This window comes from Xenopus laevis, chromosome 3L (assembly GCF_017654675.1).
Source record: "Xenopus laevis strain J_2021 chromosome 3L, Xenopus_laevis_v10.1, whole genome shotgun sequence".
Lineage (NCBI taxonomy): Eukaryota > Metazoa > Chordata > Amphibia > Anura > Pipidae > Xenopus > Xenopus laevis.
The window spans coordinates 124,757,125-124,782,577 of NC_054375.1; the positions used below are offsets into that span (position 1 = coordinate 124,757,125).

Genomic DNA, 25,453 nt, shown 5'->3' on the forward strand with positions numbered 1-25,453 from the left:
GATTTGGCCAAATCAGCTGTCTTTCTCCTCTGGAATTAGCTAAATCGAAGCCAAATCATTCAAATTATGTAATTTTAGATTAAGTGGTATAATGGCAATTAGGGTTCGATTCCATTTTAGGATACAGCAAAATCCTTTGCAAAGTATTTGGTATTAAGCTGAATTGTAAAAAAAACTAGCATCCCTAAAATGAACATAACATTACAAAGGTGGGCATACACATCATATGGTATACATCAGCTTTTCACTTCAAAAATATAGCGAGTGAAACAGCTCCAATCTCTGCCAAAATCATATCCTTATTCGTACTACATTATCCAATCTGTCTTGTCTTCAAATACTCAGAGCAAACACTTGTATTTTTCTAGATCAGAACTGCCCACATGTCCTGATGGCAGATAGGGTTCCAGTGACCATGTATAGCATTTATAGCATAGTATATTGGATATAGCATAGTATAGTGGATAAGTTCCCTATTAGGTGAAAGGAAAAAAAGCAGAACATTTCAAATGCATGACAAATATCAAAGTCGAGAGTGAATAAAATGCACCATGGTGAAACACAGCACCTTTATTTTATAGAACCACTTTTGTACACATGGAATTTAAAGTAATAGATAAACACCATGCATTAAAAAATTGCCATCTGTTTACACAATATACACAACACTGCTATGAAAGTGCTCTGACCATATGTGGAAATCACCGGAGATCCAATCTTTTAGATTTAAACAAAACACGCAAATATTGTTACCCAGACACGGACATTCCACAAACTTGCCATCATGGCCTTAATGTCAAACTCTCACATATTGCAATTGAACAGAAAGAAAAAAAAGCAGGTCTGCCAAGATACAAAACTTATCTTTTGTGTATGAAATAACATAACAGTGCAACCTCAGTCTTTTCAATATAAGGGCTCAGTATACAGCACAACAAAGAAAATGGCAGTGGAACTATTAAGAGCAACGATATAAAGATTGATTTTATCATTTAATGTATCGCCAAAAATGTGTTTTAACAGAAGAAACTGAATGACAACACCCTATATGTAGGTGTGAAATGTTGCCGAGAAAGCAAGTTATGACACAAGCAATACACATCTTGAATAATGATCATACAAGTTGAGAACAAGCTGGGACATGGTTGCACTGCACTGAAACTCCACCCGGGAATCATTGCAGCAACTCAAACAGTTCCATGCTATTTACTCTGTCCATTATTTTGTTTTAAATGTGCTGCTTAGCAGGGATGAAACTGAAGCTGACATTTCTGGTCTTGGTTAGTTCACAGAATGCCCAAAATGGTCCCTTTATGAAGAATATCAAAGATCAGTGCACAGGGGTGACACTTCATAGTTTCTGCACCATGCCAGTCATATAGGAGGTGCAGTGTCAAACTTTATTTTCAGGAATCCTTAAGAAAAAGTACCTCTGCTTCGATATCCCAGTAAGAAGACTAGAGATTCAGCTTCTACGCTAAAAGGGGTGTATCCCAACTTCCACTTATGAAATCGTGATAACTAGAAAACAGGAGGTCAGATAGGTCCTGAATTTGACTTTGTGCCATTAAATAGACCAAACATATTTAGATGCTCAGGAGGTCCACACATTGAGGCTTCTAAGTGAAATATCTTTGGTCATGAACAGTTGATATATCAGTTGCCATGTCGGTGTTCCGATGCTTTTTAAAGTAACCACCAATAAGGTTGCAATCCAGTCACTGAAGGCAGCTGTGGGCCTTTTTGTTCACAACATTCTTCTTTCTCAGCCTTTTTTCCCCATAACCAGCATGGTGGAGGAAAGCTGCAATGTGTACAATGAAACCTGTCCCAAGTGTTTTTTCCTTTATTGGGGGGTTTAAAAGTCATAGGAGCAGCTAGTAAAATTGCTCAAAAGCCTTGCACACTGTGGTGTTCTGTAATCAAACTATACTGCTTTCCTGTGGTATTCTGGGGGCGCCACTTCATAGTCACTGGCACTAAAGAGCGTGGCAAAATTTTTAGATAAATACCTGGAGGAAATAAAAAGATCCATAAGTAATACAACAAGAAAGAGAGCATTTTCAAAGCCTACTGAAGAACACGACTAGTTTTCAATTTTATCATTTTCTAAAAGGTTCTACCCTCAATTAGTAAATATTTTATAGAGTGTTCATGCATCCCCCAAACCTCAAAACTACATATAGCTTGTGAATATTAAGTTAAGCAAAAGGCAGGCTTGTCATTCTTGAGTCAACTATTATGTTATGTCACATGAGAGGAAGCTGATAAAAGTCAGGAGATCTGGCGTGCCAAATCAATCTTCAAGGCTATAAATGAAATAAATACAGAGATTTAATGTTATAACTTGTCAGGAAGGATTACTCACTTTAAGAAATCATGTAGATAGTTGAGCAGCAGTGCCAGGCTCTTTTCATCAAGGGGCGTGTAAGACAACATGGCTCCAATTCGGACTAAAAAATACAAAACAAAATCAGAACACTTATTTTACAAATGTTTTATTTTGATTTGTTTTACACAGGGCTGCACACAAAATGTACCAGGCATCATGCATTCTTGTCAAGTTATAATAATGGGGGAAAAAAAAGCTCACACCAAAATCAGAATTTCAGAATAAGTTGAATTACTCAATGGAGTTTCAATGTCTAAGATCCAGAACAAATCACCTTACCAAAGAGACGCAGAAGGTGTGGTGCTCCATACACTTGAGACATGGGGGTATCTGGGTGGTCTGCCAGAATGTCTGCATACTGGGGGCGTTCAAATTTGTATAGGAGCTGTGTACCAAGCATTACATTAAAGTATTCCTTGATCCCTGCCACAACTTCATTTACAGCATATTCCCTAATGGGGTAAACATAGTGTGTTAAATCAGGTAGCTCCTCTATACATACCATACAAAGAATCCTCTATACGCATCATACAAAGAATGTAAATTACGTAAATAAAGGGCTTACTTGTTATCAGTATTTCCCCGAGATTTTTTATACGTTGCATACTCCTCCAAAACCGTTTCCACATTTTTCTTTGCCGGAAGATTAAACAGCTGTATGGAGAGATTAAATGGAAGTCTCATAAGAAGCTTTACATTGACATGCAACAGTGGTAACCAAAGTGATTTCATTCCTCAAAAATGGCCCAAACTCCACCCCAGAAAATAATAGCCAGAACTCCGCAATTATGTGAATACAAACTGCTGCTGCAGTTAAAGGAATCAGAGCCAGACAAACAGTATTTGCATCCAAGGCAATACGACTTGGCCCAGGGCCCTAGCCGCTATCAACTGCCACTATGTTCTCTCACTACTGTTGCACAAACCCCTTGCAAGATGCTTATTTGCTAACACAATCATTCTTCCCCCACACACACAGTTCATTCGCTCCCTGGGAATTGTACCCCAGGCAGCTGCCTTTTCTGCCTAACGCTAGTTCTGTCCCTAAAAAGAATAGGCATAACTTAAAAATTCCACAGAATTACTGACTTAACATTTCCACTGAAATGACAATGACAATTGCCTTTCTCTACCGCATACAATTCTCTCTAACACACATACAAGCTGTACATCTAGTTAGTGACACCATACTTTGCACAACAGATTTAATTCCAGATTTTATACCTGTTTTTGTCGTGTGATTAGATCCCAGTCATCCACAAGCCAAGGTTTAAGTTCCTCTGGAATCTTTACCTTCACTTCAACTCTGTTCATAAAAGTCTCCTCCTGTGGGTAAAATAAATAATCAGAAATGAATAGTTACAACTTTTTTTTATGCCCATACTGAGAATAAATTGCCTCAGAATATCAAATTAATCACAGACAATAATTATAGAAGTCTCTGTTGCCCAAAAAAGCAGTGCTATAAAACCACTGAGCCAACGGTATCAGTAACCCCCCGGTAAGGACCCACATCCAGCCCCATGCATCCTGTGCCTTCAGAACACGCTGTCAGGGAAACAGTTGAGTAATTTCACGGAGCCAACTATACATTTAAACAAGAATATACTTACACTTTCCACAGTGGGGTCAATCCGTGCTCGTTTTTTACGTGGAGGCTGCGGAATCTCACTGGTGCTACTGCCCTCTCCACTTCCAGGGCCTGTAGAAAAACAATCAAATGCATATGTGCTCAGACCACATACAGATTAACTCATACAAATAATTCAAATATTCTTTTGGGAAGAGTGGGTTGAGTGGAGAGTTGCTTACCTTTTTGTTTATTCTTCTTTGTTTTGCTGAAAGAAAAAAAAAAAACCCAATGAGGAGAAGTTGAAATCTATCTGCCTAATGGATTGTATCTATGGAGAACAGAACATTTACACAAAAAAAAGGTCAAGAAGAAAAAGTTAAAGTCCTCCTTAAAGGGGGTGTAAAGGCAAAAAAATTAATTCCCATTTTTACTTTCTTTAATGAAAAAGAAACCTATCTCCAATATACTTTAATTAAAAAATGTCTACAATTTTTCTAAGAAACCTGACTGTATGCAGTGAAAGCAGCTTTTTTGTTTCCCTGTAGAGCAGTGGGTGACCGTGTAGAGCTTCACATCAGCAGCAGTCAGAGCAAGTAGCTGAAGGGGGAATTTCACTGCATACAATCAGCTTTTTCACAAAACCGGTACAGGCAGTCCCCAGGTTATGTACAAGATAGGGTCTGTAGGTTTATTCTTAAAGGGATCCTGTCATCGGAAAACATGTTTTTTTCCAAACGCATCAGTTAATAAGTGCTACTCCAGCAGAATTCTGCACTGAATCCATTTCTCAAAAGAGCAAACAGATTTTTTTTATATTCAATTTTGAAATCTGACATGGGGCTAGACATTTTGTCAATTTCCCAGCTGCCCCATGTCATGTGACTTGTGCCTGTACTTTAGGAGAGAAATGCTTTCTGGCAGGCTGCTGTTTTTCCTTCTCAATGTAACTGAATGTGTCTCAGTGGGACATGGGTTTTTACTATTGAGTGTTGTTCTTAGATCTACCAGGCAGCTGTTATCTTGTGTTAGGGAGCTGCTATCTGGTTACCTTCCCATTGTTCTTTTGTTTGGCTGCTGGGGGGAAAAAGGGAGGGGGGTGATATCACTCCAACTTGCAGTACAGCAGTAAAGAGTGATTGAAGTTTATAAGAGCACAAGTCACATGACTTGGGGCAGCTGGGAAATTGGCAATATGTCTAGACCCATGTCAGATTTCAAAATTGAATATAAAAAAATCTGCTCTTTTGAAAAATGGATTCAGTGCAGAATTCTGCTGGAGCAGCACTATTAACTGATTCATTTTGAAAAATTATTTTTTTCCCATGACAGTATCCCTTTAAGTTGAATTTTTATGTAAGTTGAAATATATACATTTACATATATACATTTACATGCAACTTAGACAGATGTCTGTTTTAGTATTTATTTTTACCTTTCTGTGCATATTTATTTTTACCTTTCTGTGCTCTGCACACACACCAGAGGGGAATGGGGCATGTTACTGTAACAGCCCCTGTCTGTAAGTGTGAGTTGTAAGTTGGGTGTATGTAACTCAAGGACTGCCTGTACAGATATTATTTGCCTTGTGCTGTTTTGATAATTTATGATGAACCCTAAGAGCCTTCCAACAGAAGCCCAGATCATACTGAGCATGTGCATGGTCTTGCTAAAATGGTACAACAAAGTTACAAGATGACCCCCTGCGGCCAACATTGAAAACATAAATCATTTGTTTTATTAGGCTTCTGGTGCAGTAAGTTCATGTTTATGTTTAATATACAAAATACAGCATTTCTAGCATTATTCTATTTAAGACTTTAGTTCCCCTTTAAAGAGATAAGCGACAATTTATGAAAACCCATTGGGTTTAGTTGAAAATTGAATGTTACTAAACCGTACATGCAATGCTCCACATAATTGTGCTCTTTATAATGAAAAAGTACAATAAATTATATAAAGGACAGAATGTTACTACAAAGTTCCTTTAATGACCTAGAACGCTTTTTAATTCTCAACAATATATCAGAATATTTCTATCCAAAACATTAATTCTAAAGCTCAGTCAACTTTGTCTTTCTCCTGCCAATTCAAAGTGAAAAATATAAGTAGATAACCAATCACAACTCTGCTTTCAAGTAGGGAAAGATATTGCAGTTGCCCATCGGCTCCACCTAACTGCTGATTTGCTGCTAGCCTACATTGCAAAGTGCAGAACTACATGTAATTTGATATATCATAGGTTCCCTTTAAACAGTAACACTGGTGGAATCATTCCAATCTCGGTCCCTTTATTTTGTATGGCAAGATGTAAATAAAACTTCTACTAGCATTTGAATGCATTTTTATTACTATAATAATTACCATAATGTAAAATGTATAGTCTTGACTTACTGTAAAATAAATATGAAGAAGAGCTCCTGCACAGTTAAGTTGAAACATAAAATAATGCTATGTGATAGTATTATACACACAAAAGTTTGTCAAATGATTTAAAGGGAAGTTATCAGAAAGAAGCTGCTTAAACAAGTGTTGCAGTACTTCTAAAAACTCTAAATGTAATAAAGCAAATATATTGGGATACAAAAATATAAAAGTAAAATGTATGGGATAAAAAAAAAAAAACACAGAAGTTCACCCAGTTGATAAATACCAAAAAGTTAAAGAGATGCTTAATAAAGAGTACAAGAAAAAACAGCACTGCTTACACTTCTACATTCTTCTGTTGAAGGGCAGCAGTCTTCTTTCCTGGTGCTGCTGCTCTCATCTTCCCCTCTACATAATGATCCCTGGGTGGGGTAAAAAAAAAAAAAAATAATTCAGAACGTAGATTTTTCCTTACCACCAAAAAATAACCAATATATGGGTCAAGCTATATCCCTTTAACCAGTCTATTGTATAGAACATATATTGTGCAGTCAAAATTGTACGTGAAAAAACTGTCAAAAAAGGAAGTTATGTTTTCCATATCCACCATGTCAGTAAAAATATACAATTATTATAATGTATCCCCAATTAGGAACTTATGGCTTTATTTCATCTTACAGAGGTGGCATTTCATGGTAATGGCAAAGTATGGGAAATAACCACTTGAAAAATTATTTCATTTATTTGAATACTATTTATATATAAAAACAAATATACTAGAGACATGTAGTAGAGTAACTATATTATAATACGATGTGTGTGGCTGTACAAATCCTGTATCCAGAAAGTCCAAATTACAGGAAGGCCATCTCCCATAAAATCAATTTTAAGCAAATCATTTAAATTTTTATAATTATTTTCTTATATTTTATTCTAACTAAGCTGCACAAATCCGTACTGGTGGCAAAACAATCCTGCTGAGTTTATTTAATGTTTAAATTATTTTTAGCAGACATAAGGAATAGTGATTCAAATAATAGAAAGATTCCCTATCTATAAAAGATCCCAAGTTTTGTCCCCACTTACTGATTGGCCTTCTGAAGTTCTTTCTGCTTCTGTAGGTTGGTGTCCACGTATTTGAGTACTCTGCTTTCTGGTACCCACTCATCCCAGCTATCAAAAAATAAACTAAAATTACCAATAATTTATTAAAGTTAAAACAGATACATCCACCACTTTTCCACCCATTGAGAAAAATAAAACACTTTAAATGATGCCCACTTTCACGAACAGTTACAAGTTCACCATGTGCCCAATTCTGTCACCCAAATCTAAATATTACTTAAAGCGGTTGTTCACCTTTGAATTAACTTAGTTTGATGCAAAGAGTGATATTCTAAGGCAATTTGTAACTGGTTTTCATTTTTATAATTATTTGCGGTTTTTGAGTTATTTTGCTTTTTATTCAGCAGATCTCCAGTTTGCAATATCAGTAATATGGTTGTTAGGGTCCAAATTACCCTAGCAAACATGCACTATTTTTTATAGTGACTATGAAATAGGAGAAGACCTGAATAGAAAAGGTGATAAAAAGTAGCAACAATAATACTCTTTAGCCTTACAGAGCATCTTTTTTTGTATGGGGTCAGTGACCCCCATTTGAAAGATGAAGAGAGTCAAAAGGCTGCAAATTATTCAAAAACTATTAGGGTAAGGACACACGAGGAGATTCAGGGAGATTTTGTCGCCTGGCTACTAATCGCCTCGTCTTTTGAGCAACTATCTCCCTGAACTGCCTCAGCGTTTTTCCCCATAGGCTACAATGAAAAGTTGCCTGCGTTAATGCACACACGGCGATGCGTTTTCAATAGTTGCCCAAAGTTGCCTCAGTGAGGCAATTTCAGGCAACTATTGAAAACGCATCGCCGTGTGTGCATTAACGCAGGCAACTTTTCATTGTAGCCTATGGGAAAAAACGCTGAGGCAGTTCAGGGAGATAGTTGCTCAAAAGACGAGGTGATTAGTAGCCAGGCGACAAAATCTCCCTGAATCTCCTTGTGTGTCCTTACCCTTAAAGGCCAATGGAATAGTTGCTCAGAATTAGCCAGTCTATAACATACTATAAACTAACTCATAAAATAATTATATTTTATAACAGAGACTTGTACATCTTTAGAAGGAATTATTCTACCTATATGAAAGCCATAACTATATAACATGATCAGTTTTAACTTGTATAATAACTAGAATGATAATCGCTATAATGTAGGAAAAATGGCATTAAGAATCAGGAAAGTGGACTCTATATAACTTACTTTTTATTCCATCCGCTGTAGTGAATGAAGTACTTCACTTGCTTTTCCTTAATGGCAACTTTCACACACTAATATAAAAGAAAAAGACCATCTCAATCTAGCACTGAAAAATGCAAGTGTATAATAGCGTCTTCGAAAAATAGAAAACCCATTCTGAAACAAAAGTATGTGCATCCAGTCAGTTCTAAAAGAGCCAATGGGCATTCTACCTAAACGTGCCTTCAGGCAAAGTCCCCTCTGCCTCTGTCCCATGTGCTCCCAGGGGAGACTTTTCGGGAAGCACTACCCTATGGCTAATGCCAGACAGGGGGCTGAAATCTGCCAGCTGAAAACTAGACCCTATGCAGGCATTAGCCTCCTCTTCTACCTGTCCCCAGAACTGTAATGTCATCTCAGTGCAGGCACACTAGGCTGATTTGAGAGCAATAATGCAAAATTTCTTCACCAAAATCAGCTGAGTGTGCCTGCACCCGAGCAGACAACCGGTTCTAGATGTAGGCAGTAGAGGAGTCTAGCCTTACTCTTAATTTTAAAGGGGAACTATGGCGAAAAAGAAAATTTAATATAAGCTTCATCATACTGAAATAAAAAACTGTGTAAATACAATCAATTAAATATTATGCATCGTTTCTGAAATCATCAAGTTTATCTTCACCATTCCTTTCTTCATGAAAATGAAAATTTAATATAAGCTCCAGCATACTAAAATAAGAAACTTTCTAAATACAATCTTACAAAATTCTCTACTGTTTCTGAAATAATCAAGTTTATCTTCACTATCCCTTTCTCAACATCTGCTTCTCTTCATTCTGTTTTCATGCAGTAGTTGGGTGTCAGATATTCATTGATTGTTAAATTCAATATCTTAGGAAAAGCAGCCCCCTATAAAATATATTGGACTTAACTGTCAAATATCGAACACCCAACATCTGCATGAAGACAGAATGAAGAGAAACAGATGTTGAGAGGGATAGTGAATATAAACTTGATTATTTCAGAAAAAGTAGAGCATTTTTAATTGATTTTAATTAGAAAGTTTCTTATTTCAGTATGCTGGAGCTTATATTAAATTTTCACAATATTTCCCCTTTAAAAATGAGTTGAGGAAATGCATACACACTGTACAAGCATTGTCTTTTTCCGGTCAAGTTTTTTTTTTTTTTTTTTTTTTTTTTGCTTTGTTAGTATTCACTAATAAAGAGCTTCATAATCTATCATATGGAGCTCTCCCATATTGGTTTAAATTAGATTACATGTGTATTCTGCTCTGAAATTGTTGGGTGGTCCAACCAGGTTTTTTGCTTTGTTTATTTGCCTTCAGACTAAAAACCTCATCCAATCCTGTTAAATCAACAGCTACAGTCAATCCCATTCAACTGTCTAGACATTTCTATAACCGCTTCTCATGTTTTAAAATAGGGCACCCAATATATACTTGCTTCTTAAACCCTCTGGATGGATATTCTTGTGCACAGGCTGAAGAATCCTGCCAATGCAATGTGGATGCCAACCCTTTGAGCTCAGCAGCAAACTTGAGCAGCCATTCCTGAACCTGCTGTGACTTCTCTCCAGAGCCCCCTTGCCTCAGACCACCCAGAATATGCACTTCTTCACGTCTTGCCAGAGGGAACAAATATAGCAGGAGTATACAGTCATTATAACTGGGGGCAGATTTATTATGGGTCGAATTGAAAATTCTAGTTCAAAATTCAAATTTTCAATTTTTTTAATGGTCAAAACTGTCAAATTCGACTAGGGAGTTATTCAAATTCAATTTGAGTTTTTTTTTAAAAAAAATTCTAATTCGATTTTCGAGATTTATCATACTCTGGCCCTTTAGGAACTCAAATTCGGCTATTCGGCACCTAAACCTGCCAAATTGCTGTTTAAAGTTAACGGGAGAGGTCCGGGATCAATTTGGAGTAGTTTGCAGCCTTCGTGGCATTCGAGTCTTTGGGTCAATTTAATTCTTCAGAGTTTAAAAAAAAAAAAAAAGATTTTTGAATAGATTTCGATCGAATTTGAATTTATGGGAGTTTTTGAATTTGAAATTCGACCTTTGATAAATGTGCCTCTTGGTGTATGTTAGACTAATTTATCAAGAACAGGTATGAAACCTGTTATTAAGAATGCTGGGACCTGGGGTTTTTCAGAAAACTGACTTTTATTTTTTAATTTGGATCTTCATTCTTTAAATCTACTAGAAAATCATGTAAACATTAAAAAACCCAATAGGCTGGTTTTGCTTCCAACAAGGATTAATGCTATCTTATTTTGAATCAAGTACAAGGTACTGTTTTATTATTACAGAGAAAAGGGTATAATTTTTTAAAATTTTGATTATTTGGATAAAATGGAGTCTGGAAGATGGACATTGCTTTCTGGATAACTGGTTTCCAGATAACAGATCCCATACCTGTGCAAGCTTTAAATATTCCTGCAAGAAGAGCAACTAAAGCCTGGTGAAAATGGTTGCAATGTACATTTCTTGTGTCTGAAGACTGCAGTACAAGATCACAAGAACAGTGGCCATATAACCTTTTGTTAAAAAATCAGCTACAGCTAAAAATTAAAATAAATATATGTACTGTTGCCCAGTATTGGCAAACTTTGTTGGTTTTTCTCTTTAAAACACTGCTATAACATATAAATAAAGCCGCTGTGCAGCTGTGGTGGTGGTGGGGGGGGACTATTTAAACCGTAATAGGACTATATGGCAAAGGTTATAAAGCAGATAGGCGCTGCAAAATACAGGTATGGGATCCGTTATCTAGAAACCAATTATGCAGAAAGCACCAAATTACAGAAGTGCCATCTCATAGACCATTATAATCAAAGAATCTAAATATTTGTAATATGATTTCCTTTTTCTCTGTAAGAATAAAAACAGTAGCTTGTACTTGATCCCAAGATATAATTAATCCTTACTGGAAGCAAAACCAGACTATTGAGTTTATTTAATGTTTATATGATTTTCTTGTAGACTCTAAGACATGAAGATCCAAATTACGAAAAGACCACTTATCATTCTGGATATACTTAGCATTCTGGATAACAGATCCCATACCTGTACAATGGTATTTTACGAAGCCTGTTATCTGCTATGTAACCTGTGCCTTTTTTCCCCAGCTTGAAAGGCTGCCCCTGTAGCTGCACAGTAGCTTATTTACATAAACTATAGTAGTCTTTCTGAATCAAACACAGTCGCAGGTCTGACTTCCAAGTAGAAAACGCACGGCGCATCTGCTACTTCCCATACCTCCTCCTCCCTGCAGAGCCGCCCACTCACTTCCTGCTGTGACAGCGACCCTCCTCCTCCAAGAAACGGTAAGTGCATTTTTTTTTTTACACACTTACATGCACTTACATTACATGTATACACTTACACACACATTTTAGTAAAGATTGCTATTTAATTTTTTATTTTGCACACTTATTTACACACTTTTAGAAGTGCCCGAACTTTCCAAAAATATATGGTTTTGGGGGGTCTTTGTGCTGTTAGGAGGGTCTTGTGGCACATAATAATATGCAGTCAAGGGTCTATGTTGACAAAAGGCGAATCGGCAGTGGAGATAATTCATATGCACTATATTTATTAGGGGTCCGTACATGCCACCTGCTTTGGTTTATCTATTCATATTGGGCATCAAACTGTTCCGTAGACCCTTGGTGTCAATATTTAAGGTGATTTCAAGTTGTATGTAAGAAATTGGGTGAGATAAATGTGGCCAATTGCAATATTTCTAGGCGATTTTCCGAAATGTAAAAACCGCTGCCTTTATCGTCAAATTTAGGAAAGGTTTGCGGCCTGGTGCTTTGGAGTAGAAAGACATGCATAGTACTTTTTTCTACCATTGCCGCCCGCCGCCCCAAAAAACTATGTAAATGTGTTGATTTTGCAGTATCTGGAATTACAGAGGCTCAAATGAGGTGTCTACATTTTGGGGCCACTATATACCACATGCTTAGGTAAACCTATGCATCAAACTGTTCAGTGGACTCCTGGCATTCATATTTAGGGTGCTTTACATTGGTACCTAATTATGTGTATGAGATATGATGCTGTAGAATTGGAAGCTTTGAGGTAATTTTTCCAAAAATTCACAAATTTCTATAAAAAATGACAACTTTAGGAAAGAATTGCAACTTGGTCGTTTGGAGTACATAGATATGTTTACCCATTTTTGATTCTCCAGAATCTGTTCTTTCTAATAGGTAGTTTTCTGTTAGTGGAATGTTTGGCCTTGAGATCAAAAGTATGCGTTTTGTGGAGTGGTGCTTTGGAAATTTGGTAGTGTACTGCTTAGAGATTTGGATCTATACAAGTAAGAAATATCCATAAAACTATATATATTTGGTATTGCCACATTCAGGATACACAGACCTTTTCAAATGTGCTGTGTTCTCGTTCATAAAATAAACTATGTTTCTGATATATGTGATTGTACTTTGTGAAACATGATTTTTTTCATTTTATTAGACACTCAGAAGCCTACATTTTTGACAGAGGTGGAATCACACCAAAATTCTAGCATATTTTGAAAGCTCAGGTTGTCCTGAAAAAAACAAACAATCAATATATTGTTTTCCTGGGTAAACTAAAAGACCCCCCAAGGAAAGGCTCTTAGAGTGAAAGTACAAAATGTCTAAAATCAGCTTGGCAGTAGATGTTCACATTTAGGACAAACCTATTCAATGTAATATTTTCGGGGGAAGTGAACGCTTCACTGCATTAGCAACAACATATCATATAGTACTGCATTCTTGTACAGATCATGGGCTATTGTGGCTGCTTTACTAATACGGGTGCTAAATTGCAACCAATCAGATTGCTCTGGGTAACTGCACTTCTGCAATTCATTACCATGTTCGTAATGGGCCCACTTATCTCTACTCTGCAACAGAGCATGTTTCATCATAAATGGGGAATGTAATTTGCAGCAGAGAATAGCTTGCGGTAGGATAAATTCTGTACACCCAGGTTCAAATAAGGCAATCTCTGAAAGCATGCCAAGCTCTAAAATGTTCTGTAGCTGTTTTTCATACATATGCTAGATAGGTTTTGAAATAACAGTCTGTTCAAAACAAAGTACATACGTACCTTAGCTTCATAAAGCAGAGGACCATGAAAACACAAGACACGCTCACCTATGAGAAAAGACAAAGGTTAATGCCAAGAAAAGTATATATACTATATTGTAAGAAACAAGGGGCACACCCAAACATGTCCTCTAAAGGCTTTATAGGCCAACTAATGTAAATATATCCGCCTCAACTAATATAAATATATCCGCCTCATATAACAAATCCCTGCATTGGCCGCTTGCCTCCTACAATTAGGACAACAGTAGTCTGTGTGATATTGCTTAAAGGAACAGTAACATCAAAAAATTCGTGTTTTTAAGTACTACTCATACACACTACTACGGTTTATATAAATAAGCTGCTGTGTAGTAGTGTAAAACCCGACCCACACCCAACCTCTCTCTACCCGCGCCTCTCTCTTCCTTTTATAGACCCGCCCATGATGTCACAAAAAGGGTCGAGCGAGCAGCTATAAAAGCGGAAGCCTGAAGTCGGCAGGGAGAGCAGGAAGAAGAGCTCGACCCGGACCAACCTGCCGCAAATGGGGGTTCAATGTCGGCCTGAACTGGCCCGATACCCGCGGGTCGGGCCGGTTCAGGCCGACATTGAACCCCCATTTGCGGCAGGTTGGTCCGGGTCGAGCTCTTCTTCCTGCTAGCGTGTAGCAATGGGGTCAGCGATTCAAAGGAGACAGTATATAGCAGATAAACAATGTAGAACCTAATGTTATTATCTGTAATCCACTATTTAACCTTTGCCATATAGACTTTATTTACTTTCCACCATTGCTACACAGCAGCTTGTTTATATGAACTATAGTAGTGTTTCTGTAGAAAGCATCTGTTTTACTACTGCAGGGCAACACAACATTTTATTTACTTTAAAACACTTTCTTTTTTGTGTTACTGTTGCTTTAATCAGCATCATTTATATGTAGTAAGCCAATAGCTATTATGCTCAAAACCATATACAAATAGTTTAAAAATATACATTTTGTAGTGGAGCTTGAGGATACCATGGAGATAGGGGTCTCATGGTTTTAGTATGTAGGCATCTTACTGGTATTTACCAGGGAACACTGGTGCCTAACCAGACTAATAGATAAGCGCAATGGATCCCTAGTGAATACAGGCATGATTGTAGCACTTAGATATAAAGATCCACAAGACATTTTTCCCCAAAGAGAAGCCAGTATTGGGGGGGGGGAGTTCATGGGGGATTCCCTAACAATCACATAATGGCCTGCTGTAAATTAGACTTTCATTGTCGGTTAAAACACAATACACTAACCACTCACAATTTAAAAATATACCTTGTTTATATGTGGTGAACAATTAAACTATTTTTCCTGCTTATTAAAGGGGTTGTTTACCTTCCAATCACTCTCAGTTGAGTTTTCAGATTGTTCATCAGAAATAAAGACTTTTTTCAATTACTTTCCATTTTTTATTTTTTACTGTTTTTCCAAAATTTAAGTTTTAGTTGAATGTCTCTGGTGTTTGAGTCTGACAGCTCAGTAATTCAGGTGCAGACTCGAATCTGTTACAATTTTGTAACATTTAGTTGATACATTTCTCAGCAGCATCTCTGGAGTATTAGCAACTACTGTATCAATTCTAACAGCTGCCCGTAATGAAATTCAGGGATTCTGATATCAACAATTTATCAATTTAAAACAGTTTACAGGGTCGGTGACCCCCCTTCCCAGAGCTGCTTTAGAAAAGTGAAAAGGGAGACTTGCACTTCAATATTAGAGAAACAGTCAAACATAGAAAATAGAAAGTAACTGGAAAAAGTTTTTATTTCTGGTGAACTATCTGAAACCAACTGAACTGAAAAAAGTGTTGGAAGATGAACCACCCCCAATTGTCACACAGGGCAGTTTTGCAGATTCTTCTCTGCAGAGCCCGGCACTGCATTGGCCTGTGGGCAGACTCCAAGAAACAGCCCAGTGTGACCATGTCCTTTGGGACACACGGTCAGATTCGGCCAGATTAGTCGCCCGGCCACAAATCTCTTCTTCGGGGCGACTAGTCTCCCAGAAATGCCTTATCGCCGGCTAGAATTTAAGTCACCGACGTGAGGCAACTTCAGGTGACATCCGAAAATGAAGTGCCATCTCGCTGGCGATTTACATTCTAGCTGGCGGTAAGGCAGTTTGGGGAGATTAGTCTCTCCAAAGAAGAGGAGATTTGTCACTGGGCGATTAATCTCCCCGAATCTGACCGTGTGTCCCTGCCCATAAACAAAGCAATAAGCCATTATTCTTGTCACAGATTTATATATGGGATTATGCATGTTTCTGTATAAGAGCAGGCATTGTTTCTCTTACAAGAACCCACAACCACTGATGATGCAGTGACCTCTAGTGGCAAATTACATACTTTTTTTCTACAACAAGCAGCCGAATAAAGGGGCTCTTAAACTTAGTGTATGTAACTCTGTATTGCTCAGATGGCGGAAAAGTATTTAAACTGTATATTGCTTTCTAAATACATACATAGAAAGCATAGCATAATGAATAAAAAATGCTACATAGGTTAGATTTGTTATCCTGAATCTATTTTAAGTGATAATATCATCAAAGGAACCTGGGTCCAATAGACCAATTTTAATTATACAATAAAAACAATATAATAATTAATTGAGGTGTTCCATGACCATATAAAGGCACAAGGCACAAGTCAAAGTGGTTTTATATAAGACAAAGTGGTTTTATATAACACAGAGCTCTTTAGTGACTTCTAATATCCTCATAATTTACAACAGTTTTTTTAAAATGCAAGTTACGAGTAACTGACAAATTACATCATTAAGCACTGATTATAACCATTGACATAACTAAGAACTGTTCATAAGGATTATCATTTATAGGATATTCATAGATCTTGTGTATTGTATGTATTATATGTAATAATGTATAATAAATGTTTAGAATGACACAGTCAGCTGGCAGCATATTAATTTTGTTCTGCAATTATTCCATTTTTAATTTACCCTAGAAATGAGGCAGTCCTCTGTATGACAGTCCGGACCATCACTTGCTGGACATCAACAAATATGTTAATATTTCTATAATATAAAAGAAAACCTAGTCTCACAATCTGCTTGCTTTCTTGTTGCTGGGGTCGCTGACCCAGCAAAACATGCAGTAAAGTTCAGGTCCAAGGAAGTAAGAATTAGAAGCCAAATATGATAACCCACATGTAAGGTTCCCCATTTAGGCAATCTACTACTTTGTATCTATCGGTGCTACTACATAAAGTGCCACACAACAGAACTCCACCTTTCCTAAGCACCGTGCAAGAAAAATGTGTGTAACAGAGAGCAAAGTTTAAATCTCTACTGACTGTCTGCTTATGGCCAGAGCTTCTCTGCAGCCAGAAGCTTTAGGTCTGTTACAAAAGCATAAGTGAAATGTGGCAGATATATTAAATACACAAAATAATACTGATCATGAAAATGAGTGAAACTATACAAATGAGAGAATTACACCATAGGGAAAAGCTGTATATTTACAATGAATTAAAAAAAATATACACAGAAAGGGAAAGAGCAAATTATTGCATAAAGTGGGTGGGTCAAAAAAACAAAAAAAACAAACAAAAAACACAATTGTTCTTAATATGAAAAAGGGTAAATAAAAATTAAACTTAAGGGAAGGAGACTAAATACAGCTGAGGAAATAAGATGCCTGGACATCAGTAAAGGTTAATATGTTTAAATTAATGGTCACATATGCACAATTACAGACACACTGCTAGTGTATATATAGTGTAAAATATTTAATTGCAGCTGACTGGCGTTATTCTAACCCACAACCCCCTCCCTTATTGCCCCATCTTACATCCACTAAAAATGAGCTTAATAAATAAATCCACATACTTCTCAACCCAAGCAGTGCAAACTCTGGAGTCTCCTTACTAAAAAACCTTGCAATGACGTAAATGTCCATCAAAAGCAGGGGAAGAGCCTAACCTGCGAGGAAACAAAAGAAATCAGCAACATTGAGTCTCACAGAGAAACTGCATGAGTTGAGAAGTAGGAATTAAGTCATACAGTGTAATGCCTAGTGCTACCTGATTCTTTTTTCTAGGTTCCTCCCCACTGAAGCCCATAGAAATACAAATATCCCTCAACAGAAATAAGAGAATAACTGCTTTGCTTCACACAGAAGCAGACCAAGCAATTTGCCCTAGGGCCACAAAACAGCTGCAAGTAGGGTAACAGGTTGACTCCTGCTAATGTACTTTTTATATCTTCTCTATGTAGAAATCTTCCTTAGAACAGGACCATAATTTAGCATCCTAAAGTGCAGCCTCAAGGCCACATTGCTTGATCTACTTTTAGTGGAGGCAAGTCAGAATATTTGTTAGGGACTGACAGTACAGGTATGGGATAAGTTATCCGGAAACCCATTATCCAGAACACGGAACGGAAATGTCGTCTCCCATAGACTCTATTTTATCCAAGTTTTAAAGAATGATTTCCTTTTTCTCTGTAATAATAAAACAGTAGCTTGTACTTGAGCCAAACTAAGATATAATTAATCCTTATTGGAAGCAAAACAAGCCCATTGGATTTATTTAATGTTTACAAGATTTTCTAGTAGACAAAGCGGTTGTTCGCCTTTAAATTAACCTTTAGTATGCTGTAGAGTGATATTCCAAGACAATTTGCAACTGATTTTTATTTTTTATTATTTGTGGGTTTTGAGTTATTTAGCTTTTTATTCAGTAGCTCTCCAGTTTGCAATTTCAGAAGTCTGATTGGTAGGGTCCAAATTAACCTAGCAACCATGCAGCGATTTGAAGGAGAGAGACTGGAATATCAATAGGAGTGGGTCTGAATAGATGAGTAATAAAAAGTAGCAATAACAATACATTTGTAGCTTTACAGAGCATTTGTTTTTAGATGGGGTCAGTGACCCCCATTTGAAGGTTGGAAAGAGTCACAAGAAGAAGGCAAATAATTCAAAAAACGATAAAAAAATAAATAATGAAGACCAATAGAACAGTTGCTAAGAATTGGTCATTCTATAACATACTAAAAGTTACCATGAAGGTGAACCACCCCTTTAAGGTATGAAGATCCAAATTACAGAAACATCCATAATCCAGAAAACCCGATCATTCCCGGTCCCGATCATTCAGGATAATAGGTCCCATACCTGTTTACCTTATAATGTGTCACTAACAGCTACTGATGTTTTAAAGTGTAAACCCATTCTACATGATTGAAATGGTTCTTTCGCCATATTCTCTAAATATGCAGGAAATATAAACAGGCGAGTACACCAGTTGCACAATATATCAGCTTCTATACACATGAACAAGATTATTATAAAGCAAGCCGGAGGTAATACATATACTAGACTGTATACTAGTGGTATATTAGATATTGCACAATAATACAATTTATGAAACGGTTCAAGACAGCAGGGCAGAGGATGAGAAAAGTGTCTGAAGTGTTACAATTTGCTACATTGGTTACATTGGTTGATACATTCTCAGCAGCATCTGTGAATATTAGCAACTATTGTATCAATTATAGCCGCTTTAAAGGGATGGTTCACCTTTAACTTAACTTTTAGCATGTTATAGAATTCTTAACAACAACAACTGGTTCTCATATTTATTTTCAAAGTTTTTATATTATTTGCCTTCTTCTGACACCTTCCAGTTTTTAAATGTGGATCACTGACCCCATCTAAAAGTGATCTGTAAGGCTTAAAATGTATTAGTATTTTTTATTACTAATCTTTCTATTCAGGGCCTCTTTTATTCATATTACAAACTTTTATTCAATTCAATACAGGGTAGCAATCAGATTGCTAAATAACAAACACCACAAATAATAAAAAATAAAAACCAATTGCATATTGTCTTAGAATATAACTCTACTCATACTAAAAATTTATTTAAAGGTGAACAACCCCTTTAATGAAACTCAAGAGCCGGCTCAGCAGAGCCAAAGGTAAAAAAAAAACGAATGTATTAATATAGAACTGTTTGCAGAGTCTGTGACCCGCCCTCCCAGAGCTGCTTCAGAAAGACATACGGTGAAAAATGAATTTTTTTTAAATTTTAAAATTAGAAAAACAAAGCAATAATAGAACTGGAAAAAAAAAAATCTTTCTGACGGACCATCTGTAAACAACAGAACTAATGTTGGAAGGTGAACAGCCCCTTTAAGGTTCAAAATTTGGACTGGGCCACCACTGTGACAAGGTTACAGATATAAACAAAATAGTCGCTGCAAGAACGCAGAAGAGAGGTATGATTTATGTCAAATACAGGGTAACTAAACTACAGCATGGGCTCACAGGATTATGCAAAACCACATACACTACAATCTCTCTCTGAAGGTGGTCATACACTGCCCACTGCTTGCAGGAACGAGTCTAGTCAAGAAAAGACAGACTGAGTACATACAATACCTTGGTCAACGTTTAGACTGGCACACATAAAAGGTCAAGACATTCTGTTAAAAATTACTTCACAGAAGCAAGGGACAGCCAACGAAAATACAGCTCTCAGTGCCAAAGTCCTGCGCAATAAAGCTTTGTGTTCAGCCATGGTGTCTGGTCAGAAGAAGGACGTAAGTCACATGTGTATTTGGATAGGCACAGAGAGGGGAATGTAGAAAAGATGGTGGCTGCAAGTTTTGGCTCAATATAAAGTAATCAGCACTGGTTAAGTACATTAATAAATGGCTTCTGGATTAAGTGTTTCAGGCAGGGAGCTGAATACTTTTGAGACAATCTTGTTAGGTAATATTTAGTTCACCTTTAAATGACCCTTTAATGAAAAATCGCCTGCGCTAATCACACGCGGCGATTCATTTTCTCAAGTCGCCCGAAGTTGCCTCGAGGAAACTTCGGGCGACTTGAGAAAACGAATCGTCACGAGTGATTAGCGCAGGCGATTTTTCATTTTAGCCAGGCGCAGAGTGAGGGGAGGCATTCGGGGAAGATTGGTCGTGGAAAGTCGCGGCGATTAGTCGCCAGGCGACTAAATCTCCCCAAATCGCCCAGTGTGTCCCAGCCCTTATACTAAAATATTCTGAAGCTATCTACAACTGGTCTTTACTTTTGTTTGTGTGCCATTTTTGTTTAGTTGGTCTTCAGTTTTATTTACCCTAGCCAACAGACCAAAATTCAGAGTACTTTTTGCAGATTTGGCTGAAACCCTGGTAAATCCTAATGGTGGTCATAGGCGCGCGGATATCGAACGTAATTAATTTTTTGGTGGGACACAAGCCGACTGATATTGGTAGAAGACTTGGATATCAGTCGGCTCAGACTGGCCGGAAAAGTCTGATCGGGCGCCTGTGAAGGCACCTGAACAATCAGCCACTGTTAGTGCTGTATTGTCACATACAGGTAGAATTCTATTGTTTCTACCTGTATATCTGACGATTTAGCTCTAACATGTCTGTAAAAACAAACCAATGGTCACAGGAAAGATTGTAATAGTTACATCTATGGCCACCTTAATAATGCAGATTAGGGTTAAAATTCAGACAGATCTTTTGCTGAAGATTTAGTATTGGGCTTAAAGGAGAAGGAAAGCTACCAAAGCAGTTTATTGCCAATAGATTAACCACTAAAGTGCAAGCTATAAGACTATATTTATTCTGCAGAATGCTTCACCATACTGGAGTAAACAGCTCTATAAGCTCTCTCTGTTTCTGTTAAATAGCAGCTGTCAAATAGGCTTATTGCGACATCACTTCCTGCCTGAGTCTCTCCCTGCTCACTCATAGCTCTGGGCTCAGATTACAGCAGGGGGGGAGGGGAGGAGCAAACTGAGCATGCTCAAGCCGTAGCCCTGGTCATTTCCTTCTCCTTTAATCTAAAATAATTGTCGACTATACATGCAGTGGTAATCGTACAGAACCTTATGTGTGCTTGGTTGCCTCCTGATCCTGACCGATATCTATTTACTATGGATATTAATTGGTTTGAAAACCTGGCAGGTTTGCAAGTCATTTTAAGGTCATCCTGCACCAGCAATGGAGAAATTAATTGCGCCACCACACTAACTCACAAATGCAGCTAATTCCCCAAAGGTATATTTTAACAAGAACAACTTAAACTGCAAAAAATTCAAATACTACATCAGAAATGAACATAATTAAATTTGCAGGCCGTGAGAAGCCGATCCGCTCCCTTAAATCTGCAATGACAACTACAGCTTCTGTCTCTGCTCAGCTATACGAAGCAAAGCCAAACATGGATTGGCAGAAAACAAGAAAGCAGACATTTTCAAAGCTTCAGCTTTAGTATTTCCTAAAAAGCCACTGCCTGACTGCAGGGTAACCTCAAGTTTCTAATCCCAAATGACATGGCATTTATTGTATTTACACAAAGTAGAAGTAGTAAAAATGGTGCAAGGTGTTACAGTCCAACGGCTGTGGATGGCAAACCAGGGCCACAAAGCTAGTGGTACACCAGGTGTTTTAACAGCCACAGTCCTCTGGTGGAAAACAGCAGCAGTCAAAACACCACTGTCTACCTGGCACCCTCCTAATGTATCTAATGACAAGTGCCCTGATTGATGCACACAAGGAGAGGTGACAGATGGACCTCCATGCAAAATACATGTAGGTCCATCTCATAGAAGGTTCAACCCAAAAGTGTTTCTCATGACTAATAAAAAAAAAAATAAAAAAAAAAAAAAGATAGTGTATACATATACAAACATGTTCAATGAATTTGGACAGTTGCAGCCTTAGTGCCCACCCCTTTTGCTCAAATATGGAGTCTTGGCTGGCAGTATTAATAGCTAACTCTAGATGAGACAGTCTAAGTCAAATCCTGCAGAACGTTCAAGAATCCACCCACTCCATAGTCATCCAAGCTAATGTCATAACTATATATATATATATATATATATATATATATATATATATATATATATATATATATATATATATATATATATATATATATATATATATATATATATATATATATATATATCTATCTATCTATATCTATATACACATATATACATACACACATACATACACACATTCTGCAAGTATTGACAGCACTCCAAGGATATTCACGACAAGTCGATATTGCTAAACAAGTGGAGGTTTATAAACCTCCACTTGTTAAGCAATATTGACTTGTCGTGAATATCCTTGGAGTGCTGTCAATACTTGCAGAATGGATCTATGTTACGGACTAGCACCCAGGTATCCTGTTTTTCTTATGGTTGTGCACTCCACTCCCTTTGTGTGTGTGTGTGTGTATATATGTATATATATATATGTATATATATGTATATATATTTCCAAGAATATTTAGGTCAGCACACAAGTTTTCACAATACATCTCAGCCTTAAGCTGGCCACAGATGCAAAGATCCGATCGTACGAATCAACGTATGATCGGACTTTCCCATCTCCCGACCTGCCACTAACCATTAAGATCAAAGTCTTACCATTCAGATCAAATAAAGTATTTAAAGAACAGATCAGCCAATGTTCTGCCCCTGACAGCAATCGTACCAAAGTTATGTCCAACATCACCGACAGACTAGAACCCCAAATGGCCTATAGTCCTTAAATGGCAAGTCAACTCCAAAATAAAAAGTTGCCTAATAAAAGATGATATTTCTAAGCAACTTTCCACTATACATTAAAACATTTCAATGCTTTAATCGTTATCTGTAAAAATGATTGCTATTGATGGTTGTTTCTTTTCAAACAATGTTGCCAAAGTATGAAGCTGGCCATACATGGAGATCCGCTCGTCTGACGACATCGTCAAACAAGTGGATCTTTCCCAAATATTCCCACCAACGGCAGGGATATATCGGGGTAATCCGAACGTTCGGCCCTAGGGTTGCAACGAGGAGCAATGGGCTCCAACGGGTCGGTGGAAAAATTAAACGCCCAGTGTGGCTTTACCCTAAAGGACCGATATTGGCAGCTTTTGTTCCCCAGCACAGTCATGTCTGTTAATCAGCTGCCTTGTTTACATTGTATCAACAGTCTGAGCCACCAGGTCAGAGAATAGAAAGGGACAAACAAACGCTGCTTTTAACAGCATAACTTAAAAACCATAGATAATTTGTAATGAAGGTGTTCTTTTATAAGGCAAATATTTTCTTTGGGGTTGACTTGCCTTTTAATGACAGCTTTGGCTAACAGTCCTGAAATCCAAAGTAAAAGATCTAGGTAGAGAGATTCATGATAAGAAATGAGAAAACAGATGCTGTATGGCAGACACAGGGCAAAGGGACAACTAGAAAAGAGGGCCTGAGACAGATGCGAAGATTCAGGGAGATTTAGCCGCCTGGCGACTTATCGCGACTTCCCCGGGCGAGTAATCTCCCCGTAAAGCCTTCCCGCCAGCTAGAATCTAAATCGCCAATTGGGTGGCACTGGGAACGCTTCGTTTTTCAAAGTCATCTCACGAGGAAACTTCAGACAACTTCTGAAAACAAAGTGCTCTGAGTGCCATCCCGCCGGCTACTTACATTCTAGCTGGCGGGAAGGCATTGCAGGGAGATAAGTCGCCCGAAGAAGAAGCCACTATTCTCCCCGAATCTCCGCGTAAGTCCCTGCCCTTAGAGGACCATTCTGGAGTTACAGAAACCAGGTCCCTCACATTCAGAGGAACATTTAAGCCTGTGCTTCGTTATGTGACAGTAACGTCATACGGAAGTAGAGGAAAAAACCCACTGTAAGTCCATGGCCCTGCCCTTGCCCATTAGGAGCTATGGAGGCATCAGCAAGAATCTAGTTTGGGTCCTGGTCTTGTAGAGATGAGCTTGAAGGCCATTATTTGCCATTCCTGCAATGGACACAGCTCTGAATAAGGTTAATATAAACAACACAATCCTCATCAGAAAGAGGTCAAAGTAAAGACTATTTCTGCAGCTGTTTTATGTGCCAAGCCAATGATCCTGGCAGCACTTCCTATACAGCAACGCATCCCCAAGGGCACATGCTCCTGTCACACTCTCTCTCTCGACAGAAAAGGGGTAAAGAAGCATCTGAGCCGCTAGAAAAACGGGGTAACCAACCTGCGAGGGCCCATCTGAGCTACTGCCGCACTGAGGCCGAGAGCACAACAAAGATTTCCCGCTTGCTGCGCCTGCAGACAATGCCACGCCCCCTCCCCCACAAGGAAAAGGCGAGAGTGTACACGGAACAGCGACCCTACGCTTCCACTTCCCCCACCGAACTACATTTCCCAGCTTCCCCCATACAGCGGCGCCCAGCTCGGAGGACTGACCACTACCATTCACATTAACCCACTTTAGTACAATTAAAGGCGAGCGGCGTTCGCTCTGCGGATTTGTTGGACTGCAACTCTCAGCCGTCCGCAAGAGCCTTCATTGGAAGTTGCAGCTGAACAAATCACAGAGCCGCACATGGGATATCTTTGCGCCTGTCAATACGCCCATTAACTGCATTGCTCGGGCGCAGCCTTCTTCACTGCGGCGTTCATTTATGGCAAAGGGAGGATGAATAAAGACGTTAGACTAATGGCGCAGGCCACGTACCATGGCTTATGCTTACCCTCTTGGAACTTAGGCCTTGGGTCCTGCTTCGGCGCCATTTATAAACTCCGCGGCTCCCGGGAACGGATCCGCCGCATCTACTCACCGCGCGGACCCGCACGTCACCGCGCGCCTCACGCATGCGCGCAAGGATATCGCAAATGAAGGGAGCCACAGCGCACGCGCACTAGCTACT

General features: G+C 38.2%; 1 protein-coding gene across 15 annotated transcripts; it reads right to left on the minus strand.

The window, feature by feature from the left end:
• Positions 1 to 555: 555 nt before the first annotated feature.
• morf4l1.L (mortality factor 4 like 1 L homeolog) lies at positions 556 to 25,420 on the minus strand. Of its 15 annotated transcripts, none has more exons than XM_041586917.1 (14): positions 25,277 to 25,299; positions 17,618 to 17,710; positions 13,749 to 13,795; positions 10,080 to 10,260; positions 8,645 to 8,712; positions 7,416 to 7,517; positions 6,671 to 6,751; positions 4,205 to 4,230; positions 4,006 to 4,094; positions 3,617 to 3,718; positions 2,958 to 3,046; positions 2,672 to 2,844; positions 2,369 to 2,453; positions 556 to 2,012 (listed from the first exon to the last, which is right to left on the minus strand). In XM_041586917.1, the coding sequence occupies exons 3-14, from the start codon at positions 13,772 to 13,774 to the stop codon at positions 1,928 to 1,930; spliced, it is 1,107 nt and encodes a 368-aa protein (XP_041442851.1). In that variant the 5' UTR covers positions 13,775 to 13,795; positions 17,618 to 17,710; positions 25,277 to 25,299; the 3' UTR covers positions 556 to 1,927. The 15 variants fall into 15 exon arrangements, with proteins under 15 accessions (XP_041442851.1, XP_041442850.1, XP_041442848.1 ...); XM_041586916.1 differs by lacking the exon at positions 25,277 to 25,299 and adding an exon at positions 24,778 to 24,798; XM_041586914.1 differs by lacking the exon at positions 25,277 to 25,299 and adding an exon at positions 16,730 to 16,804 and having other exon boundaries at positions 17,618 to 17,716.
• Positions 25,421 to 25,453: the final 33 nt, after the last annotated feature.

What these genes read in the sequence shown, in the direction of transcription:
- morf4l1.L (XM_041586913.1), bottom strand. Translation starts at nt 25,399, where the DNA reads ATGCGTGAGGCGCGCGGTGACGTGCGGGTCCGCGCGGTGAGTAGATGC. An exon ending in CTCTGCTTTATGAAGCTAAG is followed by an intron (nt 10,261 to 13,748) that starts GTACGTATGTAC and finishes CCCTCTGGCAAG; the next exon opens with ACGTGAAGAAGTGCATATTC. An exon ending in CAACAGAAGAATGTAGAAGT is followed by an intron (nt 4,231 to 6,670) that starts GTAAGCAGTGCT and finishes TTTTTCTTTCAG; the next exon opens with CAAAACAAAGAAGAATAAAC.